The 26,325-nt window shown below is 44.1% G+C and overlaps 1 protein-coding gene across 7 annotated transcripts in view; it reads left to right on the top strand.

Moving 5' to 3' along the window:
* The window catches only part of WASF3 (WASP family member 3), a 90,596-nt gene that overhangs the window by 47,599 nt on the left and 16,672 nt on the right, over positions 1-26,325 (top strand). For all 7 annotated transcript variants that reach the window (XM_067713673.1, XM_067713667.1, XM_067713672.1 and 4 more), the window contains 3 exons: positions 3,562-3,704; positions 21,072-21,206; positions 23,511-23,664. In XM_067713673.1, the coding sequence (XP_067569774.1) occupies positions 3,572-3,704; positions 21,072-21,206; positions 23,511-23,664 (422 nt within the window). In that variant the 5' untranslated portion in view covers positions 3,562-3,571. The remainder of the gene's footprint in view (positions 1-3,561; positions 3,705-21,071; positions 21,207-23,510; positions 23,665-26,325) is intronic.

The following is a 26,325-nucleotide window of genomic DNA, read 5'->3' as shown; positions in this document are numbered from 1 at the left end:
GAGGGGCAGCCCCTGCAGGCTGAGCCTGGGCTCAGGTGTCGAAGCATGAGAATCCAGAAAAGACAAGATGTGGTTAATGCCCCTGCAGAGACTTAAGCTCTTCTCCTCTGTGCCCTGATAGCATCACAGGCGAGTGTTCGGGTGGGCGCCTTCAGCACGTCTGTCAGGGACACACGGAGGCTCCAGGCAGCTCACCGATGCCGGAGCGGGTGTCTCAGGTGTAAACGTGAAGGACTTCAGCGGGGGCGGGGCAGGGCGGCAGGGCAGGGGAGGCTCCGAAAAGGCTGGTGTGGTTTTCAGGACGGCTTGTGGGAAACGGCGGTGTTAGCTCCAGATACGCCAGGACGACGACGTGACGGCACATCTGACGTCGGAGAGCCACCCAGTCAGGGAAGGAGGGGGAGGTGATGACCGCTTGGCCTGCTTTGCACGTGCAGGGGGGACGTCTGCGGGGTGCGTGTGTAGTTAGGATTTTGTGTATCTGAACGACGGCGGATCCAAAGAAATACGGGTGGTGGGCCGGGGGGTGTCAGACTGGCAAGTTTTGGGGCTGTCAGAGGTCGAAAAATATGGGGAAGGAGGGACATTCCATCTTGAATAAATACAAATGCACGTGGAAGAGAATGTTATATACACAGTCGGCGCTCAGCTCCGAGCTCATGTCTACCCCAAGCCCTTGTACAACCCTCTTGTGAGAACTTACTCGAGAGCTAGTTCACACGTGGGCCGTTCTCACTGAGCAGCGTCCTGAGCAGGTGGGTTCAGAGCCTTGCGGTCCCGTCCGCATCCCTTGCTCACCTGCGTCTGTAGAAGCTGCGCCCCCGCCCCGCCCCCGCAGTGCTCGCCGCCTCTTTATGTACCTGGTAGTTGCTGTTGCCTAATTGCCTGCGAGTTCTCCAGTCTCTGCTGATTGGTTCTCAGTATTTTTCTTTCCTATACTTTATGCTTTTATTAAGTTTGTTAATGATTTTTCTTTTTTTCCTTAGGAGATTTTCTAGTTTATTATGACTAGTTACCAGCCTCTTGCTCTAATTGATTCTCCCAGGAAGAAATGGCATAAATCATAGCTACACGTTTGACTAGAGACTAGTATATCTAGAATTTTCATAGTTTAACACGCTTTCCTTGGATGTGTACCTCTTCCTTGACATCATTTCTTTTTTCTGGCACTCTGGGAGATTTTTAGTTTATCTTTATGCATATAAAGGTTCTCTCGTCACCACCTGGTCCCTTTCTTATTCTTAATAATCATGAGATGTTTAAGGACGGGGTGGGAGACAGTGCCCATGTCTTCCTAATGTCAGCATATGTGTACGTTGAGAAAAACAATTTTAGGAACAGATGTAGAAGTATGGCTGACATCACTGAGATGAACCAGACTCTAACAGTTCCTCTGGGTGCCCGACTTCCCCAAACTAGTCCCCCAAATAGGACTCAGATATCCTCCCATCAGTGATGTGGCTTTGGGACATCCCAGTCTGATGCTCTGGATGGGAGTGGGGAATGGGATGGCCCTGGAAGGCCAGTGAGAGCATCATGAGGCCTGTTAAACCCACCCTGCCCAGTGGACACCGCAGTGTCTGCACGGAAGGAGGCCCACAGGCTTTCAGTTGAAAGGGTCGGGGGCTTCTCCTCACTTCTTCCAGTTTCTAGATAATTCCAGGCCCTTCTCCTTTGGTACCTCTCAGTCTCCCACTTGAATTTATGAAGGTGTCAGACGTCAGCATCGGGCCGGTACACAGTCGGTGCTCAGTGTTTGATGGGTCCACGGCTATTGAGGTTACGTGCAGTTCTACCTTCCTTTTTTTTAAGTTGAGGCATAGTTGTTTTACAGTGTTGTGTTAGTTTCTGCTGGACAGCAAAGTGAAGTAGAGTTCCCTGTGCTATACAGCAGGTTCTTATTAGTTACCTGTTTTATACATAGTAGTGTATATATGTTCTTAGACATAATTTTAATGTAGATATTGTTATCCGTCTTCTGTGGTTCAGCCTTATTTTCAACCAGTGAACTGTTCCTTTTTTATTGTTATAATCAGAGTCAGAATTAACATCATAACAACATATGAGGTATGATAAAATTAATATAATTAGTCACATTGTTTGAGTGTCCCTATATGCCAGGCCCTGTTCTAAGTGGTTTATTATGTAATAACGCATTAAGTCCTCACTCCGTGAGGTAGGTCCCGTTGTCCCCGTTTTGTGGGGAGGAAAGGAAGGCATGGAGGGGTGAAGTGATGTACCACAGGCTGTGCACCTAGGTCAGTGGATGAAGTAGTATTTGGGTTGGAAGATGTGGTCGGTGTGCTCAACCAGCCCCTTAATGGACAAGAGCCGGAAATAGTCGATAAAAACACTGGCCAGTTGAGCAGAACTTTTCCTCTACAGCTGCCCCCACCTTTCGCCCTCTGCTAGAGCCCTGTGAGATAGCCCCTGTCCACCCTTCTGATTTCAGCTCAGCAGTCACGTCCACAGAGAGGCTGCCCAGGGTCCCCCAGGGGGTTTCATAACCTGAGTCCACTGACCTGGGCGGTTGGACCGATGTCTCACTTCCCCGGGGGGGCGGGGAGGGGCCTTGTCTGTCTCACTCACCACGGGGTCCTCGTCACCTTGCACACTGCCTGGTGTCCGGTCAGTGCTCAGCAGGTGTTTATGGGATGCGTGAACAGAGGTAATGGAGAGGGGAGGAAGGAAAGAAAGATTTACCGTGTGCCTCGCTAGTTCCGGCTTCTTGAGGTGAGCCGTTGTACCAGTTGGGAATAAATTTAATTCAGTAACAGAACACCCAGCAACAGTGACTTGAACAGGGTATTATTTGTCTCACGTAGCGAGAATTGCTCAGACGCCACCAGGCTCCTTGGCTTTTCTGGTGCTGCTCCTGTGAATTGGACCTTGTGGGCGCCCTGTCAGGGTGACAGTGTGTCCCAGTCACTGGGTTTTCTCCTGCTGTAGGGGGCAGTAGATTTGCTGTATAGGTGGGAGGCTTGAAATTCTATATACCTCCTTAAACAAAACGTTGAGATGTCATTGGATGTATAACGTACTTTTTGAGGAGAGAAGTGGATTGAATTCCCAGGATAACGGGGAAGGCTTTCCTGAGTGTCTGGTGACCCTTCGCCCAGGTAGGTGGGCTCCGTCCTGCTCCCTCCTTGGCAGCCCAGGTTCGGCCTTTCCTGTGTCCTAGTCTGTAAGCGCTGCCTGTGGTTTTGGGCTGTTGTGTCCTTTCCTCTCTTAGTACGTGTGGGCTTGTGCCTTTCCTCTCTCTCGTCATTTTAGCGGAGTGGGGGAGGGTAAGAATGCATGTATTCAGTCGCTAACGCTTCACTGGAAATCTCGCGTGCATCCCTTTTCTATAAAAGTGGGATTGTGCTGTCCATATATCTCTGAAGTCTATGGCATTCACGTAAGGAATTCAACATCTGTTGCATATTGAGCCGATTCTCTCACATAGAAATGATAGGATAATGCAGATTCCTGGAAAAGAGTCAGTTTTCCAGGGAGTTGAAACTCTAGGCTTGTTAAAACGTGAATATGAGCTTTTAAAACTGTCTTTTTAATTTTCAGATTGTGAGCCATGCCTTTAGTGAAGAGGAACATCGAACCCCGGCACTTGTGCCGGGGAGCCCTGCCCGAGGGCATCCCCAGTGAACTCGAGTGTGTGACCAACAGCACCCTGGCCGCCATCATACGTCAGCTGAGCAGTCTGAGTGAGTGTCCTGCCTCGGGACTCCTTTCTTCTGATTACCAGTGACCTAGTTCAACAAACTAGCAAATTGATTTCAATTCAGTAGTTATGTGATTGTCCAGAGAAGAGGCCTGCAGCTTTGAAGGAGAGAGCCTCCCTCCCTCCCTCCCACCCTCCCTCTTGAATTTCCCAGCATGCAATCAGCTGTGGCCCCCTCACTGGTCTGTTGCTACCAGCTTCATGTGACGAAGTTAGCATTGACCAGTTCACAAGTCACTAGGTACCACCAAACGTGTAGATTTAAAGTAGTGTTCATTTTTAAAAGCTTATTAAAAATGAGGATAAAATAATTGGCATTTTCAAAAATGTGAATTATGCATTAAACTTGGACAGGACTAATTATTTTTCAGTGTAACGAATTGAAAACTAGGTCGCACCTGTGATATGCCCGGCGTTAGAATAGAGGCTCAATACATGTTTGTTGATTGAATAATATTCCAAATGAATCAAAGAATCAAGCCCCAAGCTAGTGAGACTTGATTTTAACCTACTGAAGGTTAAAATGCAGGTATTGACTTCCAGATTGAGGTCAGCAGATGAGTTGATGGTTACACGTACGCAGTGCCATGTACACATTGCATACACAGATTATAGAAATATAAGCAAACACAAGCGTAAGGAAGAGAGGACTTCCTGTTACTCTAATTTTGAACATGAATATGAAATACCCAAGAAATATTCTATTTCTTAAGACTCACATATGCATGAAAATGCTTTTCCTTCAGAGCTTTTTGAAGTTGCAGTCTTTCTCCCTAACTTTTACATTTACGTCGTGATCTTATTTTCTCACTTCGTCCCACTCCTTTTCAGTTTAGATGGTTCACACTGCATTTTGGATGACAGGTTTTCACAGTTAAATTTTCAGAACCTCTGTTAATAATGAGAAAATCCTCCATGAAATTTCACATCCTGGCCGCGTCAAGCCGGGGAGAGTGGTTTTAAAAACAACTCAAGTGCTTTTATTTGTTTTGGAGAAGAAACACTATGGATGAGTTTTTTTTTTTCTTTAGAAGAATTGTAGCGCATCATTATTGGTATATTTTTGATATATTATGTCTATAATCATTGGCTAAACAAAAGTAATTTGGAAATTGCTTAAAGTGTGCTTCAAAATAGATTTCTTCTGGAATCTGAACTAATTATAATTGATTTTTGGTAGTGGTGGTTGGCAAAATGTATAAATTCGTATAATTACAGGAGGATACCTTGTGAATTATTGAAGGGTGAAAGTATTTCTGTGTGCATTCATATATCTCCACGAGAATGTTTTTTCAGTCTCTTGTTTTCTTATGGCTGAAACGTCTATTGGCATAAGGTCTAAGTGATGAAAACCAACATGAACTGTTGAGGTTTTAATAATCACACCATGCCTCGTGCGCAGGGTTACATCAGAGGTGCCTGCCTGGCCACAGTCTCTTCTAAGTGAAACTACCCGCAGGGTACGTTTTGTTCTGTAGAGTCCGTGTGTAGGCAGAATGATCACAGCCCCTCTGAGGATGTCTGCATCCTCACCCTGGGAACCCGCAGATGTGCTGTGTGACCGGGCAAGGGGAGGATTAAGGCTGCTCGTCAGCTCACCTCACGAGAAGGAGGTTATCCTGGGCTGTCTGGTGGCCCCATGTAATCCCGGGGCTCTTTTAAGTGGGAGGAAGGAGTGTCAGAGTGATAGGATGTGAGAAGGATCCATCAACCGTTGCTGGTCCGAAGAAAGGAAAAGAGGCCACAAGCCAAGGAGTGCAGGTGGCCTCTGTACATTGCAAAAGGCTGGGAACTGGACCTTCCCCTGGGGCCTCCAAGGGAACAGAGCTCTGCCAGCGCCTGGATTTCAGCCCCGTGGTAACATTTCACACGTCTGATCTCCAGAGCTGTAAGATGGTAATTTTGTGTTGTTTTAATCCACTGAAGTTGTGAAAATTCGTTACAGCAGCAGTAGGAAACAGTGCACCACTGGAGCCGTGGTGACACTTTGTACACACATCCTGCTCTAGCCTCGTGAGTGGACCAGGCATGGGTCCTGGCCTCAAGCACAGTCCAACCCCAGTCAGCCTGCTTCAGCCCTGATTCTCTGCTAGAATCACTGGGGGAGCTTGAACAGAAGATGCTAGGAATCACTGCAGGGATCGTGATTGGGGTGACCTACGAAGTCAGATGCTGCGTGTCTAGATCGAAAAGCCTGTCTGGGCCAGTCGTGTTCTGTCGGGAAGTTTGAACTAAGACACAGCGCGTGTGCTCGTTTATCGTGGGATCTACCGCTGGGGTGTGGCCCAGGACCGAGAGGTCCCGGTGGCCATCGCAGGCCTGCGTGGTTATTGCGGGGGGTGGAGGGAGGCCTCAAGGAGCTAGAGGGAGGCCTCAAGGAGCTAGAGGAAGCCAGCGGACGAAGAAAGGCAGGAGGGCGCGGGGAGAGAAACAGGCACTGGGCACAAGCGAGGCCCCAGGCCGGCGAGGCAGGAGGGTTGCACTGATGGCCCCGCGCCCAGTCAAGGAGCCGCGTGGCCGGTTCACGGCAGACCCTCACAGGTGCCCAGGTGCCCCGTGCTCGCCGCCCAGGGAGGACGGGGGCGTGAGAACCAAGGGTGTAACTTCAGAAAACTAGGATGGTTGTTTATTGGTGGTGGAGCAGCAAATTACTGATAACCAGTGATTTATTTTTTCCTGTTTATTCACTTGGTGCTCCTCTAGGTGCAGCCTACAGCAAATAAAGTCAACTGGGTCCCTACTTAGAAGTTACAAAAGCATATATAATTGACGTCAATATGGTCATACAATAGGCAACATGCAATTATGACCTGCCATAAACTCTCGCACATGATGAGTGGCGTCTACATTTTGGGTGAATCTTTAGTTTTTGTAGGTTTTTCTTCCCACTGAGTGGAAATACAGGAGATGAGAAAGGGTATATGCAAAAAAATTTTTATGATCTAAAATTGTTAAGGAAAATAAGAATTTAAAAGAATGTTTATAAATCAATAAAACAATGTTTTTTTCCTTGTTTTCCTGGACATAAATAGATTTCTTTTTTAAAATTTTTATTGGAGTATAGTGGCTTTACAATGCTGTGTTACTTTCTGCTGTACAGCAAAGTGAATCAGCCATACATACACATATATCCCCTCCTTTTGGATTTCCTTCCCACTTAGGTCACCACAGAGCACTGAGTAGAGTTTTTGTGTTGTTTTCTAATTTTCTAATCATTCATCAGTTATTTTTAAAGTGAAGTTTTAGGAAAGTATGAGTCTGTCATATTAAAATTCGTCTATTACTGAGGATGAATTTTCAAGATAAAGTCAAAACAGAGTCTATTTTTTTATTCCTTTGAGTTTCTGACCGTCATTCAATAGGCTCCTGCCCACCCTGCCCCAGCGCCTCCACTCCCAGATTAGGACAGGTGATGTACAGTCATCTGAACTTCCTGTAAGTGATACAGAGGGAGGCTAGACTTTGTCTACAAAGGCCGTCTTGGGGGAATCCCAAGGGGAACTTTAGGGATTTGCCTTGATCCTAGAGCGGTCATACCTGCCTGAGCAGCAGACTTGTCCTCCTGCCGTAATCCAGAGTAACTAATTCTCTAGTGGGTCTAAGGAAGGAAGAACAGACCAAGGGGCCAGAAGGAGTTTCTCTGGTCTTTTCCAAAAAGGAAGACTAGCAATTGAGGGCCCGATTCACCAGATCGTTCTGATTCTCATCACATCTATGGGGGAACAGTTCAGGGTCATCATGAAGGTTTAAATAACTTTACATCAAACAAGAGAACCTGGTCCTGGTACCAGATAGGCCTTTGAAGCCCCAGTGACTCTACGTAACTTTGGGGAAATCTTTAGGTTTTTACCGGTTACAGTGCTCCCACTACATCCAAACTAGACACTTGACTTTAAAGGGCCAGAAATTTTGTCAGAACTAGATATTTCCCAGGCTTTTCAGGGAATTGTTTCTTTTCAATGAAAAAATGTTGCTTATTGGTATTGAGTATAAGAACAGTCATAGAAATGAGGAAGAGGAAATTTGTAACTTGACCAGCCTTATAATTAGAGAATAAGTATCAAAAGCTTTCAAAGCTTTGTCCAATAAAATAAAAAATTAGTGTTTAGTAGTTTTCAGATTTTTTTCCTTTGAGTGTTACTAACTTCTAATATGAGTGACGGTGTGGGGAGGGGAGTGGGAGGGAGAAGGAAAGCCACTTTTTAAAGTGGTTTTGCTTAATAGTGTGTTACTTGGCCTGTTGGCCATCTGTATGTCTTTTATGGAAAAATGTCTGTTCTGGTCTTCTGCCCATTTTTTGATTGGGTTGGTTGGTTGTTTTGATATTGAGTTGTGTGAGCTGTCTGTATATTTTGGATAATAATCCCTTGTCAGTCATATCATTTGTAAATATTTTCTCTCACTCCATAGATTGTCTCTTCATTTTGTCAGTGGTTTCTTTTGCTGTGCAAAAGCTTTTAAGTTTAATTAGGTCCCATTTGTTTATTTTTGCTTTTGCTTCTTTTGCCTTAGGAGACAGATGAAAAAAATGGCTGTGATTTATGTCAAAGAGTGTTCTGCCTATGTTCTCTTCTAGGAGTTTTATGGTTTCACATCTTACAATTAGGTCTTTAATCCATTTTGAGTTTATTTTTGTAAATGGTGTGAGGAAATGTTCTAATCTCATTCTTTTACATGCAGCTGTCCAGTTTTCCCAGTACCACTTGTTGAAGAGACTGTCTTCTCTGCATTGTATATTCTTGCCTCCTTTGTTGTAGATTAACTGACCATAAGTGTGTAGGTTTATTTCTGAGCTGTTTATTCTGTTCCATTGATCTGTGTGTTTATTTTTGTGCTGGTACCAGGCAGTTTTGATTACTGTAGCTTTGTAGTATAGTCTGAAGTCTGGGAGGGTGATATATCCAGCTTTTCTAATTATTAGAGAAATGCAAATCAAAACAAGATATCACCTCACACTTATCAGAATGACCATCATCAAAAAGTCTGCAAATAACAAATGTCAGTGAGGATATGTACACTGTTGGTGGGAATGTATCAATAAATTGGTGAATTCACTATGGAAAACAGTATGGAGGTTCCTCAAAAAACTAAAAATAGAATTACCATATGACCCAGCACTTCCACTCCTGGGTTTATATCCAGAAAAAATGAAAACACTAACTTGAAAACATACATGCACCCCAGTGTTCATAGCAGCACTATTCACTACAGCCAAGACATGGAAGCATCCTAAATGTCCATTGACAGAGGAATGGATAAAGAAGATGTGGTACATATATACAGTAGAATATTACTCAGCCATAAAAAAGAATGAAATTCGGCCATTTGCAGCAATATGGATGGACCTAGAGAACATTATACTTAGTGAAATAATCAGTCAGAAAAAGATACTGTATATCACTTATATGTGGAATCGAAAAAATAAATGAATGTATCTAGCAAAACAGAGACTCACAGATATAGAAAACAAGCTAGTGGTTACCAGTGGGGTAACCACTGGGAGGGGCAAGATAGGGGTATGGGATTAAGAGATACATACTGCTAGGTATAAAATAGATATGCAACAAGGATATATTGTACAGCACAGGGAATTACAGCCATTATCTTGTAATAACTTTTAATGGAGTATATAATCTGTAAAAATACTGAATCACTATACTCTATACCTGAAGCTAAAATAATATTGTAAGTCAACTCTACTTCATTGAAAAAAAATTAGTGTGTCACTTGGTTTTCCAGTAATGGAATATTGATATTTTTTTCTTCAAATAATGACAGTTTAGTGTAGCATTTAACATTAAATCAGGAGTGCTTTTTCATCGTTTTCCTTGATTAATTATCTGAGTGCTCTTGTTCTTATCAGCTAGTTGCTCAATTAAAATTACAGTGTCTTGGGCTTCCCTGGTGGCACAGTGGTTGAGAGTCTGCCTGCCGATGCAGGGGACACGGGTTCGTGCCCTGGTCCGGGAAGATCCCACATGCCGCGGAGCGGCTGTGCCCGTGAGCCATGGACGCTGAGCCTGCGCGTCGGAGCCTGTGCTCCGCAACGGGAGAGCCTACAGCAGTGAGAGGCCCGCGTACCGCAAAAAAAAAAAAAAAATTACAGTGTCTTGCAATCAAATTCCTACTGACATTATAATGTAATTTTAATATAATTTGCTTTAAAAAGGAAATAGGGCATTTGTACCAAGGATGACGCAAATCCACTTCAATACCTCCCAGGCTGGTTTCCACTTCTTTCACTTCGTTCTTGTGATTATAGCTGTCTTCCCTTTCCTTTCTTAAGAGTATGTCACAAGGAAAAGAGTTAGACCTTAGGTGCCTCCCCTGCCCCAAAGTTTTTGGTTATATTTGATGATACTAATAAGATCATATAGAGAACTTAGCACAGGACAACACAAAGGAAAAAAATTACAATTTTTTTATTAATCAGGAAATCATTGATAATGCTTTGTATATATCATTATAAAAATGATACCTCACACATACGGTTTTGTAGCCTATACTCACTTGTATATAGTAAACATCTTTGTTGAGTCTTCTAAGACACATTTTTAATAGCTAGAGGTTACTGTGTTATATTGATACAGTATCATTAACCATTATCTTGCTGTTGGACATAACTGTATGTTTCTTTGTCAGGGAGGCACTAGTCTTTTTTGGCACTTTTTTTTTTTTTTTTTTTAAGATTTCTTACATCTTATAGGTCATCAAACTTCCTCACAAAGAGCTAGGATCGTTCTTACAAATGGTCTAAAATTTTGAGACTCCATTAATTTTAAATGTGAGTCTCTGAAAAAAGTTATTACAAAATCTATTTTCTATTAATTTCTATATTGAGTACTTGTATAAATGAGAAAGAAATTCTGTTTTCTTCTCAGATTTTAATTAGTGATTATTTTTTTTATTGCTACTCCTTATGGTATGTATTATGTCTCGTATCAAACCAAATGCCAAATCGTCATAAAAATGCTTCCTTGAGGGCTTGCAGTATAATACATCTGCTTTATGTAATTGGATCTGAAATTCAGGGTTGTATTAATTGATTATACCAAGTGCAGTTCTAGTCAGAATAGAGATTTAAGTATTTTGAAGGCATGCACTGAATAGATTTCTTGGATGGTCTTAGCCAAATGGGATTTTTGAAGTGAAAGGGAAGATGTAAACACAGTATATGCAAGAAATAGGTCATAAGTTCATTTCCATGCAGGTTAAGGCTGGGTTGAGGTACTTTAAAAGGAAACGTGTGAATGTAGTGGACAGAGCTGACTGGAAGAAACAGCACGAATTTTTTAAAGTTTACTGCTTCAATCTGAGATAAGTATTTGCATTACTTGTGGATAAAAATAGGAAGCCAGTGAAGAGAGGTAAGAGAAATGTGTACTTAGGAAAGTATAAGGCACAACTCCGTCAGCCGTAGAACTGGAGGTGAGTATAATGAGAGTCCCCCACAAAGGCAGGACTGTTGGGAATCCAAGCACTTACCGCCCCACCTGGAACATCGGAAACACTTCCTTCACAGAAGAAACGACGAGGGGGCCGTTTCTCACTTCTTGCCCTGGACAGGTTGCGACATAGCAGGATTTAAGTGTAGACTAATTGTCCAGAGCACAGGTGGAGAGCTAGCCACGTCCGAATGTTCAGTCAAGTCTGCCGTCAAACCTCTCTGCTTTTGTCATCGGTATTCTTTCCATTTCGTGAGTTCATAGGCTTATGGTAACGTGTCTTCAGTGACTTACAGGTGTCTTCCTGATGGTTGTGATTTACACTGTTATTATCATCTAAAAACTTTGAGGGAAGATTTTCAAGGATTTTAATGTTGTTTTCTAAAGTTGTCCTAACCATGATCACTCCCCTCTCAGGTCCACGATTGTGATTACCAGCGTCCTGAGTTGAGTCGTGTTCCTCCTCGACATAGCACCTTTCATAGGAGTAAATGTTGTCTACTTCATTCTTTTTTTTTTTTTTTTAAAGAAGATGTTGGGGGTAGGAGTTCAGTAATTTATTTATTTATTTTTGCTGTGTTGGGTCTTCGTTTCTGTGCAAGGGCTTTCTCTAGTTGTGGCAAGCGGGGACCACTCTTCATCGTGGTGCACGGGCCTCTGACTATCGCGGCCTCTCTTGTTGCGGAGCACAGGCTCCAGACACGCAGGCTCAGTAGTTGTGGCTCACGGGCCCAGTTGCTCTGCGGCATATTGGATCCTCCCAGACCAGGGCTCGAACCCGTGTCCCCTGCATTAGCAGGCGGACTCTCAACCACTGCGCCACCAGGGAAGCCCTGTCTACTTCATTCTTGACTAGTCTTTTACACACGTTGTCCAGCAAAAAATTAAAATAGGAGACACATGGGAAAGGAGAAAAGCATGACTCATAATTAAGAGAAAGAGAAGTTAGTAGCAACAGGATCCACAGATGACTCCAGCCCGGCGTTTCAGGAACTTAGAAGCCACTCCCACCTGCATAACAGGAAAAGAGCTCAACAAACCGAAATCCACCAGCTTCTCTTAGATCCTTCAGAGAACTGAGGTCACAGGACAAACCGCTGCCCCCAAATTTGGAAAGACAGACAGATTCTGAGAATCACAACTCACCAGGATACAGAAGTTTTGCACAGCACTCCCCCCCCAATCTGACCTGATGGAGCTTTGCAGAACACTAAACGCCCACCTGTAGGATACACGTTCTTCTAATGTTCCGCCCACATGGAATGTTCCTCGAGGTGGGGCATATGCTTAGCCAGAGAATAATGCATTTGAAAGGACTGACACCATAGAGAGTGTGGTGTTAATGAGGAAATAATTACAATAACCTTTTTAGATACTTCTCACATATTGGAAAACCAAGCAATAGCTTCTAAATAACTCCTTGGGTCAAAGAAGAAATCAAAAAGGAAATTGCAAACTGTCTCTAACTGTGTGGGTAATGAACACACAGAATCCCCAGTGTATTTGTGAGATTAACGTAAAGAGGTGCTTAGGGGGAAATTTGTACCTTTAAATGCTTGTATCAGGAAAGAAGAGAGATGTCAAATCACCAGCGTTCCTCAGGTGAACACTCGGTTGCCTGGCAGTCCTGCTGAAATTCCTTCGCTCGTTAGTTTTCCCCGCCCGGAGGTGCCTGTGTCACATCTTCTCTTTCCACCCCAAACTCTGAGCTGGTGGTTTGCTTATTTCCCTGGGACAATAAGAGCATTCAGGGGAGAACCAAACAGCCCCCTCCTGCCAGGTCAGCCCTCCGACCTGCCTGTGCACCGGTGCCCTGCCCCCCCTGCTCTACAGTGCTGACCCCAGGACTCACTCCAGGACTGGGTTACGCTCCATCTTTCCCGTGTCCTCCACCCCACCCCCGTCCGCATCATTCCTACTGAATGTTAACACACTGAGAAATCACGCTCAGGTCATCCTCTCCCCGTCACCCCATTTCTTGCTCCCTTCACAGCAAGCTTCCTTGAAAGAACCACTCCTGCCTTTACCCTACCCCCGCTTGTCTCTTGTCCCCACTGAAGTTCTGTCGCATCTTTTCCTGAGACTGTGCTTGTCAGGGTCACCCACAGTGACACCCACGTTGCTAAGTCCCGTGCTCAGTCTCAGGCGTGTGGCCTGATGCCTGAGCACCGTTCGACCCCTGATAACTCCCTCCCCGTCCTGGAGGGCTTCCTTACCTGCCTCGGGCCAGCACCCTCAGGGTGTCTCTCGCCTCACGAGCCCTTCTGCATCGTTGGGCCCCAGGGTGTGGCCACAAGCCCTCCCCCGCTCCCGGTTCCCAGGCCACCTCACCCGCCGTGGCCCGAATACCACCTTCACGCTGACGGCTTCCAAACGTACGACCTCTCCCCAGACCTCAAACTTGTGTGTACAGCTGCTTCCGGAAGCATCTCACGTGCAACGTGATCAAACCGAAATAATGATTTTCTTCTCTCTTCCCCCCCATGTATCTTAGCAGGTGGGGGCTCTGCTCTTCCGGCTGCCGTGGTCTTTCCCTTCTCTCTTCCTGCATCTTCACAGTGTGTTCTGAATCCGCACACCTGCTCCTACCTCTGTTGCCGCAGTTCTGGTCCCAGCTGCCCCAGCCCTGCTGTACGGGGGCCCTGTGGGACCTGCCCGCCCCACTCTGGTTCCCCCCACCGCAAGGGAAGGACATCCCTTTCTCCGTCCTCCTCCGCCACTCGCCCTCCTCCCTGAACGCTGTCCTCACCTGCAGCCTGTCTCTGCCTGGAAGGTGCCCCCTCACCTCCAGCCACCGTCCGCCCAAACGTCACCTCCTCAGAGAGGCCTTTTGTGACCACCTGAGTGTCACCCACTTCCTACCATATTCTCTTGCAGTTTTGTTTTCTTCATACCACTTGTCATGTGATGGATTGTGTGTTTATTTATGGTCTGTGTGGTATTGTCTGCATATAATAAAAGCTGTGTTCATTGCTGTATTTCTTCAAGTGACTAGCATAGTGCCTGGTACACAGTGGGTGTTTGATACATATTTGCTGAATAAGCTGAAAATGCATAACAATCAGCATCTGTTGTCTTAGTTCTTATAAAATGCTTAGAAAGGGTGTTGTAAACAAGTGTACGAAAAAGTTCACTGTGGTTAACTATGCATGACATTTTTTACTTTTTATTGTTCTCTGAGTTTTGCAAATTTTCTTCCATGAGCTTGTGTTGCTTTTATATACCCACAAAGACATTTCAGAGAATCAGGCTGTATGCTACGTTTTTGTTTTTGTTTTTGGTACGCGGGCCTCTCACCATTCTGGCCTCTCCCGTTGCGGAGCACAGGCTCCGGACGCGCAGGCTCAGCGGCCATGGCTCACGGGCCCAGCCGCTCCGCGGCATGTGGGGTCTTCCCGGACCGGGGCACGAACCCGTGTCCCCTGCATCGGCAGGCGGACTCTCAACCACTGCGCCACCAGGGAAGCCCTGTTTTGTTTGTTTGTTTGTTTAACTTTTATACATACTTATAAATACAACAAAGACAAAAGAAATGAGTGTGAGAAGTTGCTGCCTTAGGTTGGACTTTGGGCTGTTTTTCCTATTGTTTACGTTTCCATATTTTCTACATTTCTTGTGAGCATGGATTACTTTCATAGTAGGAAAAAAGTGAAACTTTAAAAAGGAAAAAAAAATAACGTAGGGCCCAATAATTATGGCATTATTTCATGGAATTCAGAAGCAGTTGGACTTTATTACAGACACAGTAATAAATTTATTTTTTGTTTTTGTTTTTGCGGTACGCGGGCCTCTCACTGTTGCGGCCCCTCCCGCTGCGGAGCACAGGCTCCGGACGCGCAGGCTCAGCGGCCACGGCTCACGGGCCCAGCCGCTCCGCGGCATGTGGGATCCTCCCGGACCGGGGCACGAACCCGCGTCCCCTGCATCGGCAGGCGGACTCCCAACCACTGCGCCGCCAGGGAAGCCCTATTTTTTAATTTTTAATTTTGAAATGATTTCAGACTTACAAAGAGGTCAAAAAGAGAATGAAGAATTCTCAAACTTTCGCCCACATATTATTTTACCTCATCTTTTCTTTTTCTCAGAAATTCCTCTCTTTTCCTCCTGCCCTGCTTTCTCCTCCTCTGTCCCCTCCTGTGTCTGTGTGTACATACATGCATACACATACATATATAGTTCTTATATATACAAACATGTATCTATTTCTATCTTTCTCCTTTAATCTGGAGCAGTTCCTCAGTCTGTCTTGACTTTTATGACTTGACATCTTGACATTTTAAGGGGAACCAGCCATGGTTTTATGGACCATTCCTTGGTCTATCTTCTGATGCTCCCTCATGACTAGATTTAAGATGTTCTCACGACTGTCACAGAGGGTTGACACCTCCTACTCAGGGCATTCTATCTGGAAGCTCACGTTACTGGCTTGTCCCGTAACTGCCCCTGTGAACTCTGATTGCTTGGTTAACATTTTGTGTGGGTTCCTGTACTGTAAAGTTTTATCCCCTATGTAATTAGTAAGTATCTTGTGGGGAGACACTTTGAGACCATGTTCTGTCCCAGTTCTACCCAGTAGTCTTAGCATCCACGGATGGTCCTTGGCCAAAGCACTTATTATTGGGGGGGGGGGGGTCACAGAATGGTGATTTTTGTCATTCCCTAACTTCTTCTGCGTTTATTAGTTGGAGTTCTGATGTAAGTGCTTTCACTTCTTTGCCTGTTATTCATTCATTCGTTTATTTACAACAGTCTGGACTCATGGACTCTTATTCCGTGGATTATAAGCCGTTATCTTGATTATTTGTCTTAGTACTCACATTTTCCCAGACTTGGCCAGTGGGACCCTTTCATGCTGGCTCCTGTGTCCTTTTGACATGTCCCCACCACTCTCTGAATACTTCTTTGCTTTTTTTGAAAAGCACACCAAGATATTCTAAGCACATCTTGTACTTTTTCACCATCATCCCTAGAATCCGTCATTTTTTCAAGGAGCCTCATTCCTTTTAGTGGAAAATGGAAAGCCAAAATCGTGACGAACCCAAGATCAAGGTGCTAGGTGTACGGATTAAAATTTCTGAAGGACCTCATTATGACTGGTGCCTTGTTCCGCAGAAAGGACTCTCACAGACACACTGATTGTTCCCCGAAAATCCTAAATACAACAGAAAATCCGCACATAATTTTGATGCCTTGGCAGTTGGGAGGCGCACTTCGCGACCTGACACACTTGGACGTAAGCTCGTGGTGGTGCCAATAAATCTGTAAATGGATCCTTTGTCAGTAAAGAATGAATAAATGGTGCTTACCTCTGTGTGGTCTTTAATTCAATTCAGAATTATTTTAGTGTAGCTATTATTGGACTTGCCACTGGAAGAGTGAGTACAATTAAGCTTTTCGAATAAGTTGCAGTTTGCAAAACGGAATGCTGTAATTGCAACACTTTATTCTTGTTCATCGGAAAATATAGTTCTTCCATTTCCTTCTCTTCAGTCACTCGTCAGCTTTCAGCAGCTGGAAGGGATTAAGTATGCAAGTCTTTAATTTCTGTTTCTTTTTATAAATTGAGAACTTCCAATGGGAGTATGGCAGCAGTTGTGTGTTCTTTTCAAGTACGGTTAAGCATGGAAGGTAAAGGGCCCGTGTTATTGGCCCTTTTCAGCTCATTTAGCCTCTCGCAGAGTGTGCTTCTCAGCAGCGCTTGCTGTGCTTTGAGAACGCTGATGTCTCTTCTGCAAGAGGTTGTGCTGTATATGCCTGTGTTCTTGCTGGCATATGCTGTCCCTATTAGTTAGATTTCTGCAGAGTTGAAGGGAAAAGGGTTCTTCTGGAGTTGCACTGGAATTTTTTTTTTTTCTAACCATGAATGGGCAAGTAGAAAAACAAAAATCAGTTGGTTCCATTTTGACTATGTCTGGCATTCCAAATAAACAACTCCTAGACCTGGATCTAAAGCATTCGGAACACGGTGCTCTGTCTACAGGTCATCCCGGTGCACGGGCAGGCATTTTCCCAAATGGGCTTCAGAAAACAGTATTTCTGAAAGGTGTTACTGGTGTTTCCAGGCCCAGTCAGTTTGAAAACAGGGTGTGCTAGGGGCTTCTGCAGAATCCTAACACACACGAGTGTATTAAAGATTTTAAGATGCCCTGAGGCATAAATACATGTTTAATCCTTCTAGTCCAGCATTTCCCAAACTTACATGAGCAGGGAGCCTTTGTTGGCTGTGTCCTTGTTAACAAGAAAACACTGGTACAGGTTATGTGTTTTTATTCAAGAGATACTGAGCACAGGCTCAGCACAGACAATGCAGAGAAGCAATGCAGTTAAGGCATGGCTCACACCCTTAAAGAACTTCCGTCAATAAAGACAAGAATAGGGGCATGTGATGCGTCCTGTGACTGAGGCGTCCTTTGGGTACAGTAAGTCCCTGACATGTGAACAAGTCCTGTTCTGAGAGTGCGTTCGTAAGTCCAATTTGTTCATAAGGCCAACAAAACCTGGGTACCCAGCTAACACAGTCGGCTATATAGTGCTGTACTGTAATAGGTTTATAATACTTTTCACACAAATAATACATAAAAAACAAACACAAACAATAAAACATTTTTAATCTTACAGTACAGCACCTTGAAAAGTACAGTAGTACCAGCCACATCATTGCTGCTTCTACACTTGCTTCTGGATGTCCTGGGCTTGAAATAAAGGGACTGCACTGCTGTGCTCTATACCGTACTGCACAGTAAAGCACACAAAAGCACAGCCACATGTAGAGGACGCACGCACGTGACCATGTACGCCAGACACGCGAACTAACTTACACGACTGGACCTGGGAACGCATGTTCGGGTCTTTGAAATTTCACAACTTGAAGGTTCGTATGTAACAGACTCACTGTATTTGCGAACACAGAGAGGGGCCTCTGATCTCACAGACCCCAGTCTGCATCTGGAAGGATTGATTTTAAGTGTATGCATTTTTATTCGTTTATTCAAAACTCTTTTTGAGCACCTGTGATGAGCCAGGCACGCCCTAGACCTTGGCGACTGAAACAGCAGCGCACAGACCGAGGAGAGACCTCCTCTCCGGATCGTATGTCCTAGTGGCGGGAGCCAGGCAGGAAACGGGATGAATAAGTACGGGTGTGTGACTTACTACGTGGTGGTAAGTGCTCGGGAGAAAAACACAGCCCGGCAGGGACGGGCTGCCTGTGTGTTTGTTTACGTCTGTGAGAGTGGGCGGGAGGCGATGGTCATTTAGCTGTAGTGGCTGGAGGAGACCTCCCTTAGAAGGTGACCTTGGGTCGAGACCTGGATGGCAGCAGTGGCCCAGGCAGGAGGGACAGGAGATGTGAGCCTGGGGAGGAGCGGGCGTGGCCGGCGCAGCTGAGCGTCAGCAGGGGCCAGTGTGGCCCGCGTGGGGCGTGGGAGGGAGAGGAAAGCAGGGGATGGGCCAGCGAGGCAGATGAGCCGGACCACGTAGAACCTTCTGGGCCGTCACTGGCCTTCAGCGTCTTCTGAGCGAGGTGACAGTGCACGGGTTCGAACCTGAGGAGGGACTAACAGGGTCTGTGAGCAAGTGGGGCAGGTTTCGCCAGTGCGTTCTTCTGGAGCCCAGAAAAGGGGCAGCGCGGAGGTGCACAGGGCCCCCCGTGTCCTGCTGAGAGCCTCAGGGGTGGCGTTAGGCTGCTGGGAGCCGTGCAGGGTCGGCACAGTAGCAGCGTGCCGCAGGGATTTGAGGGCGGAAGGTCAGTCTGGAGGCAGAAAAACAAAGCTGTTGATGTAATTCGGGCGAGAAACAAGGAGGGCCAGAGCCGAGGGGCTGGGGGCGTAAGGGGCCGAGGTTTAGTGTCAATGGCCGTGGAGGGAGGGAGCTGTCCCGGAGGACTGTGTTCTCGCTTGGGCTTCTTTCGGGGTGGTCCGTGCCTTTCCACGTGGGGGTGCACGTTTGAGTTAAGGTGGACACGAGTTCCTATGAGAACTTGTGCTGGCGTTGAGAGTCGTACAGGACATCCATGTGGAGATGTTTATGAGGTCATTAGATGCACAAGTCTGCTCAGGAAAGAGTTGACAAGGCAGCAAACAAACGTTAACTCTGGTGCCACGTCTAGTTGCAGTATTTAAAACATATGTAATTTGTGTGCAGGCTTTTTATTGAACAGACCCCTCACCAGAGAAGGTGTACAGATGGCAAACAGGCACATGAAAAGATGCTCCACATCATATGTCATCGGGGAAGTGCAAATTAAAACGAGATATCACTACACACCTATTAGAATGGCAAAAATGCAAAACACTGACACCACCAAGTGCTGGCAAGGGCGTGGAGCAACAGGAACTCTTGTTCATTGCCGGTGGGAGTGCAGCCGCTTCGAAAGACTGTTTAGCTGTTTCTTAAAGACCTAAACATACTCGTACCGTAGAATCTAGTAGTCATGCTCCTTGGTATTTACCCAAGTGAGTCGAAAACTTAGATGCACACGGAAAGCCGCACCCAAATGCTTATTCATAATCACCAAACACTGGAAGCAGCCAGGATGTCCTTCAGTAGGTAAACGGATAAATAAAACTGTGTTACTTTTAGACAATGGGATGTTATCCAGTGACAGCAAGAAATGAGTTATCAGGCCATGAAAAGGCACGGAGGGACCTTAAGTGCATATCACTAGGTGATAGAAGCCAGTCTGAAAAGGCTCTCTACTATATGACTTCAATCCTGTGACATTCTGGAAAAGGCAAAACTATGGAGACAGTAAAAGCAAGATCAGTGGTTGCCAAGATGGGGTGGGGTAAACAGCTGGGGCACAGAGGATGTTTAGGGCAGTGAAACTACTCTGTATGATAACTACAGTGGTGGATCCCCGTCATTGTATATACATGTCAAAGTCCATAGGATGTCCTACACCAGAGTGAAGCCTAATGTAGACCGTGGACTTGGGGTGATAATGGCATGTCAGTGTGTGTTCATCAGTTATAACACGTGCCATCTGGTGCAGGGTGCTGATAGCAGGGGAGGCTATGTGTGTGGGGGGCAGGTGTTACGTGGGAACTCTCTGCTTTCTGCCCAGTTTTTCAGTGAACCTAAAACTGTCTAAAAAATGAAATCTAGTTAAAAAAAAAAATAGTGGTATGTCTGTCCGGGGAGAGAGGATGCAGGCGTGCCTTGTACACTCAAGTAGGTAGTTACTAAATGATTGTTGAGAGAATGAAGGAATAGCGTTCGGATTTGGAAATTCATCGTAAGGTACTGATTCCTATCTTGCTTGTTAAACTTTCAGAAATGTTATTAATTACACTTTAAGAAAAACTGGGAAGTATGTCTAAAACTCACAAGCATGAAGAGGTGATCCACAGAGAAAAATGTAACTCAGGATTCAACATGTCGACTTTTAGGGAGGGCCAGAGTCAGCACTGTATACCTAGATTTTGAAATATGAATTAGAAGACGTTAATGCCATTGGAAAGTTGTCGGCGCCATATAAGATGTCTAACGTTTCCGATTGTGAATGAGGTAAAATCCTAAGTTTAGAAAACAACATGATTTACCGAATTACCTTGGGAAGTAAAGGGAAACCGTAGGTCCTGAGATGTTTATACATGCAGCCTGCAAAATGAGAGAGTAGTTTTTTCTAAAGAAGCTTAATGGAAAGCAACTGGTGGAATAGCTCATGGAACAATCAAGTAAAAATTCTATACCATTTTGGGGCATTTTAAAATTCTACAACTTTGGGTCAGTCTCAGATACGTGGAACATGCCTAATAAATTTTGAAAAATTCTACAGGCCTTTGACTGTGATACTTCATTTTTGTGATCATTTGCACAAAACCCCACGTGTTGAGATTGGAGTTTGGCTTGGGTGAGAATGTGGGTTCTGACCAGGTGGCCTTTCCCGTGCGTTCCTTCTCCAGGCAAACATGCTGAAGACATATTTGGTGAGTTGTTTAATGAGGCCAACAACTTCTACATCCGAGCAAATTCTCTTCAAGACAGAATCGACCGCCTTGCTGTCAAAGTCACCCAGCTGGACTCAACAGTGGAAGAGGGTAGGTAACTGCCTGAGAGCTGTGAGCTGGAGATGGTGCGGACGGGACAGGAGTGGCTAATCGCGGGGTAATTCCTGCTTCTTCCTTGGGGTCGCATGCTGTTATTTCATCTTGTCTTTTTCTAGAAGAACGATGAGGGGGAAAACCCACAACAATGGGGTTAATTAGTAATTAAGAGAGTCCTATCTTGTCAGCCTTGTGTGCCACACTCTCTTTTTTTTTTTTGGTTGGTACGCAGGCCTCTCACTGTTGTGGCCTCTCCCGCTGCGGAGCACAGGCTCCGGATGCGCAGGCTCAGCGGCCATGGCCCACGGGCCCAGCCGCTCCGCGGCATGTGGGATCCTCCCGGACCGGGGCACGAACCTGCGTCCCCTGCATCGGCAGGCGGACTGTCAACCACTGCGCCACCAGGGAAGCCCCACACTCTCTTTTTAAATAAACTACACATGTAGTATTTGTTTTAAAGGACTCTTTGAATGCATTCGGTATTAGAAGTCCTCATGGACGTCATTGGTAGTTATTGGTAGTAAAGATAATTTCTTACCTAAAAATCACAGACTCTGTCCAGCTAAGGGGGAGGGTGAGCTATCACCTGCTGCTCTCCTTAGGGCCGAGGCTTCTAAGTCATGCCGCTGATCCTTCTGGGTTAACTACCCAGAAATAACATTTACTGAAGGCCTCTAGGCTTCAGGGTTTTAAAACAAAGTTAGTGTTGACAGGCGCTGTGTAGTTAATTGGTGGTCATACCCTGAAATTGGGGTAGTTTCAACAAAATGAATATTCAACAATTCCTTTTAAAATTTTTCCACTTGCTGTCTCTTTTGAACAAAAGACTGAAATTAGACTGGAAAAAATCTGTCCCCCCAAATCAAGATATGCCATTTTATATTTACTTTGAAAAGTTATTTTTACCTTTATGTAAGGGTACTTACAATTTCTCTTGTTACATTAAAACAGTCCTAGCATCTGATTTTTCTACTAGGCCTTTAATAGTAGTAGTAATAAGAAGGTTTTCTTTTTTTTAATATAGTTGTTTATGGAATTCATCCCTCATCATTTAAGAAAAACATGTTTTCTCATGTTCAGATCTTTTTCAAAGGTCAGAATTAAATTAGCAAACTAAAAATTTAACAGAAATGTAGAACATTGATATTTAATATCTGTTACGAGCATTTCTTACTGACTCTTCGAACAATAAGTAGCAAGCGGAAGCTGTGCTCTTTTTAATCTGATTTTTAAAATGTATCTCTTATTTTAAAAAATAAAAATTTGAATAGCTGCTTGGTCTATTCAGATAAGAAATTTTTAACATTTTAAATTAATCATTCACTTTTCAAATGGTATCACAAGTATTTTTTTAAAAAATATTTGTCTTCAGTTTTTTGTTGGCTCTTGCAGTTGTAACGCCTGTGATAAACCTTACACTGGAGAAGGTTAGTCTGTAGGTTAAATCTCATGAGATTCCACAGCATATCTCATATCCTGAAAATTTCTTGCCAATCAAGATTTTACCTTATTGCTTTCCTTGCCGTGGATGTAACTGTAGAAAAGTCCCTCGGCCGAGTTAGGAGATCTGTGCTCTCCTTGGGCCTGCCACTGTCCTGCGGGGTGACCTTGGAGAGGTCATTTAACACCCCTGACCGCCAGCTTCATTGGTCCAGTGGGTTAATGCAACAGTTTACCCACCTCAAAAAGTCCGTGTGGAGGTCAGATGAGTTGAAACCTGAGATGTAACATGTTGTACAAACTCAGGAAACGAGGATACTTAGCCTGGTTCTCTCATTCCTTAGTGTAGATTCGTATCATGCTGCTTAATTTCTAGGACTACAGGTAGGTTGAAAAGCTTTGCCCTCTCTTTAATGTTAGTGTCAGAAAAATTTAATGCAGTTTTTCCATTTGTGTGTTTTTTGCAGAAGTATTTCCCACATGTATTGTAATTAAACTGGTATTAACTGTTTGAGTGATTTTCCCCCTAAGATACCCAGGGGTATTGTGTTTACATTCCTGTTATACTCATAACTCTATTCCTGTGTGGTTTCTGAGAAATGCTATTTAAGTAAAGAATGACGCTCTAATATTAGGTTCAATGAAATCATTATATCGCTACAGAAGAAGGAAAGGCGCGACTTACAGAGATGACTGTTTATCAGAGGGAGAGGATGCATGTACTATTTAAGCATGGTTTTAAGTGAACAATAAAAGACATTATTTGGCTGTTCTAGGAGATGTTTATGATTGTGAGTCAAATTATACTTGTTTCTAAAATATTTCCATATAACCCGACTTGGACTTTTCTCTACATAGTGTCACTACAGGATATCAACATGAAAAAAGCTTTCAAAAGTTCCACAGTCCAAGACCAGCAGGTGGTTTCAAAGAACAGCATTCCCAATCCTGTTGCTGACATTTACAACCAGAGTGATAAACCGCCTCCTCTGAATATCCTTACACCGTACAGGTACGGCCTTGTGTATCCCCAGAGCCTTTTCAGCGTAAATGAGTTGAGAGAGGCGAGCAGTGCGGTGAAAATATCTTTTCAGACTTTGAGAATGATAATTGCGGTGTCAGCCACAGTGAAATTAGTTACTTACAGAATTGCTAAAGTCTGAGTCTTTCAAAATATAAATAAGTTTACCAAGAGAAGTGGGAGCGCTCATGTTCGCTTTTAAACGCAGATATCTAGAGCAGAAGTGGGCACATTATGTAATAACCCTGTGGGATTGTGGTGTTCCTCGCATGCAAAAGCAAGTTTAAAGGAACTGCATAATTCACTTCTAATGCAGAAAAACACCTGTCTCAGCATTTCAGCCCTGCAGACGTTTGTTACTGAATTCAGAAAAACATGTTCTACAGCATTAGAGGTTTCTAAGAGTGAATATATAGTCAAGAAATTAACCTTCTGTGTGAAGTGGTAGGACACATTATTAGGACCAGACTTCCAGGAAAAAGAAGAGAAAATGTGCAAAAAATGAATATTAAGAAACTAACTAAAAATGCCCTTTAGAACTCCTCTCCTCCCGCCGGCCACATCCGTGTGTTCTTTCCCATTTCATGTACTTCCCTGTCTTTTCACCCCACTGTCGAGCTCACTGGTCCAGCTTCTGATGAGCTCAGTCAGGCTGGTGGTGGGGTCCCCACGGTCCCCCAGGATTAGCTCTGCTGGGTAGTACCCCTGCAGAGGCCTTCCTGAAATCACTGTGTCCTTCACGTCCATTATTGTCCTCCTGGGCCCAGTGGCCCTTCTCAGGGAGTGCCCAGAGGTTTTTTGGGTCTGAATTAACTATCCTTTCGCAGGGTCCAAAAGGAGACGTTTGGAGCTGTGCTTTGTTGTGGCTCTGCTAGTAAAGCAGTAATTCAGACTGCATCCCTGTCTTTCAGCATGGACAGAAAGATTCTCCAAAAAATGTAATAGAGATTCCATGGAAACCGTGATGGGAGAGGACCAGGGTACCACATTTTTATATGAAACAAGCACACTTTTCTGGAGGTTTTAGCGCACTCACTTAAAGATGTAGATGAATAGTGGTATTGTAAGCCTAACGTTTTAACTTGTGACTTTGCTTTTGTTCAATAGACATTTTTCTGGGACAATTTCAGTTTTACTTATTAGCCCAGAGCCATGAGAACGTAGTAAAATTTTCCTAAGAAACCTCAGTAAATACTTTGTTCTAAAGGAAAAAAGAAACCCAGAAAATTCAATGAACCACTTGTGTTTGATTATTCAAGATCATGATTAAATATTTGTGGTGATTTAAAATGTTTAATTGCATAAAAAATGAATCGACCTTTATATATTATATTATTGTGTGTTTACTCAGTTTTATGGAAAAGAAAAATGTCTTTGACTTTTTAATAGTATTTAAGAATAGTAGTGCCAGCTCAAATCTCCTTTTTATTAATACAGAAATGTTTGGGGTAAGAAAACACATAAACTTTTGCATTTGGACTTAAATATGACACAGTCACAATGCAGTCTTAAATATGAGATGTACAATGTGACTGAAAAATCGAATGTTTAGTTGCGATAAACATAGGACATTTCTGCTTATATTCTGATGTCAAGGTTAACATTTGCTTAAGTTATTAAACATATTTATTCCATTAAGTATTAGCTCCATTTTTGAAAAAAAGAAGGTGCATTTTATACATCTTAAAATTGCAGCAAGTTCCTGCTCAGTTTTTCTGTCTTCACCTGTATTGAAGGCCTAGTATCTTAGGGAAATAATTTATATTTTTCACAATAATGTTATTAATAAAATCTCAATAGTGCAGGTTGCTTCTCACTTAGGAAATTTGGAAAAGAAAGGATTTTAAGTAATTAAAGTTTAAAGTACCGAGTGAATTGTGCTGATTTGTTAGCGACTTTAAGACAGAGCTACCAGATGACCCTCATGAAAGCCTGGGTCTCTTTATTTGATGCTGAGAAGCTTACAGAACACGGCATAGCAGGAACTTCAAGACCAGGTTTCCTTGAGTAATTCATGTCACTTTCTTTGACTGTGTGGCCACAAACTCTTTTCTATACTCATTTCTCTGATTTTTTTTTCTTTCTCTGTATGCCTTAAATGACTAATTGAAATGCTCATTTGTAAAAATAAATTCATTTTGGGCTGCATTGGGTCTTCGTTGTGGCGAGCAGGGGCTGCTCTTCGTTGCAGTGCGCGGGCTTCTCATTGCGGTGGCTTCTCTTGTTGCGGAGCACAGGCTCTAGGCACACGGGCTTCAGTAGTTGCAGCACACGGGCTCAGTAGTTGTGATTCACGGGCTGTAGAGCGCAGGCTCAGTAGTTGTGGCACATGGGCTCAGGTGCTCCACGGCATGTGGGATCCTCCCAGACCAGGGATCGAACCTGTGTCCCCTGCATTGGCAGGCGGATTCCCAACCACTGCGCCACCAGGGGAGTCCCTGACATGCTAATTTTAAATGTAAATGTTTTGCCTTCTCTTGAAGGTAATATACAGGCCAGATACTTTTTAAAGCATTAGTAGAATAAATAGAGTGTTCCCTCCTTATCATGATTATTTTGAGCTTTGCTGTCTATTGATTTATATTACAACTGTGGATTCATATTGGCTGCATTCTTACTGGCTTTATGATAAATGAATAACTTATATAAAGA

Source organism: Pseudorca crassidens, chromosome 18 (assembly GCF_039906515.1).
Source record: "Pseudorca crassidens isolate mPseCra1 chromosome 18, mPseCra1.hap1, whole genome shotgun sequence".
Classification (NCBI taxonomy): Eukaryota; Metazoa; Chordata; class Mammalia; order Artiodactyla; family Delphinidae; genus Pseudorca; species Pseudorca crassidens.
This window is presented reverse-complemented; position numbering and strand designations above follow the sequence as displayed.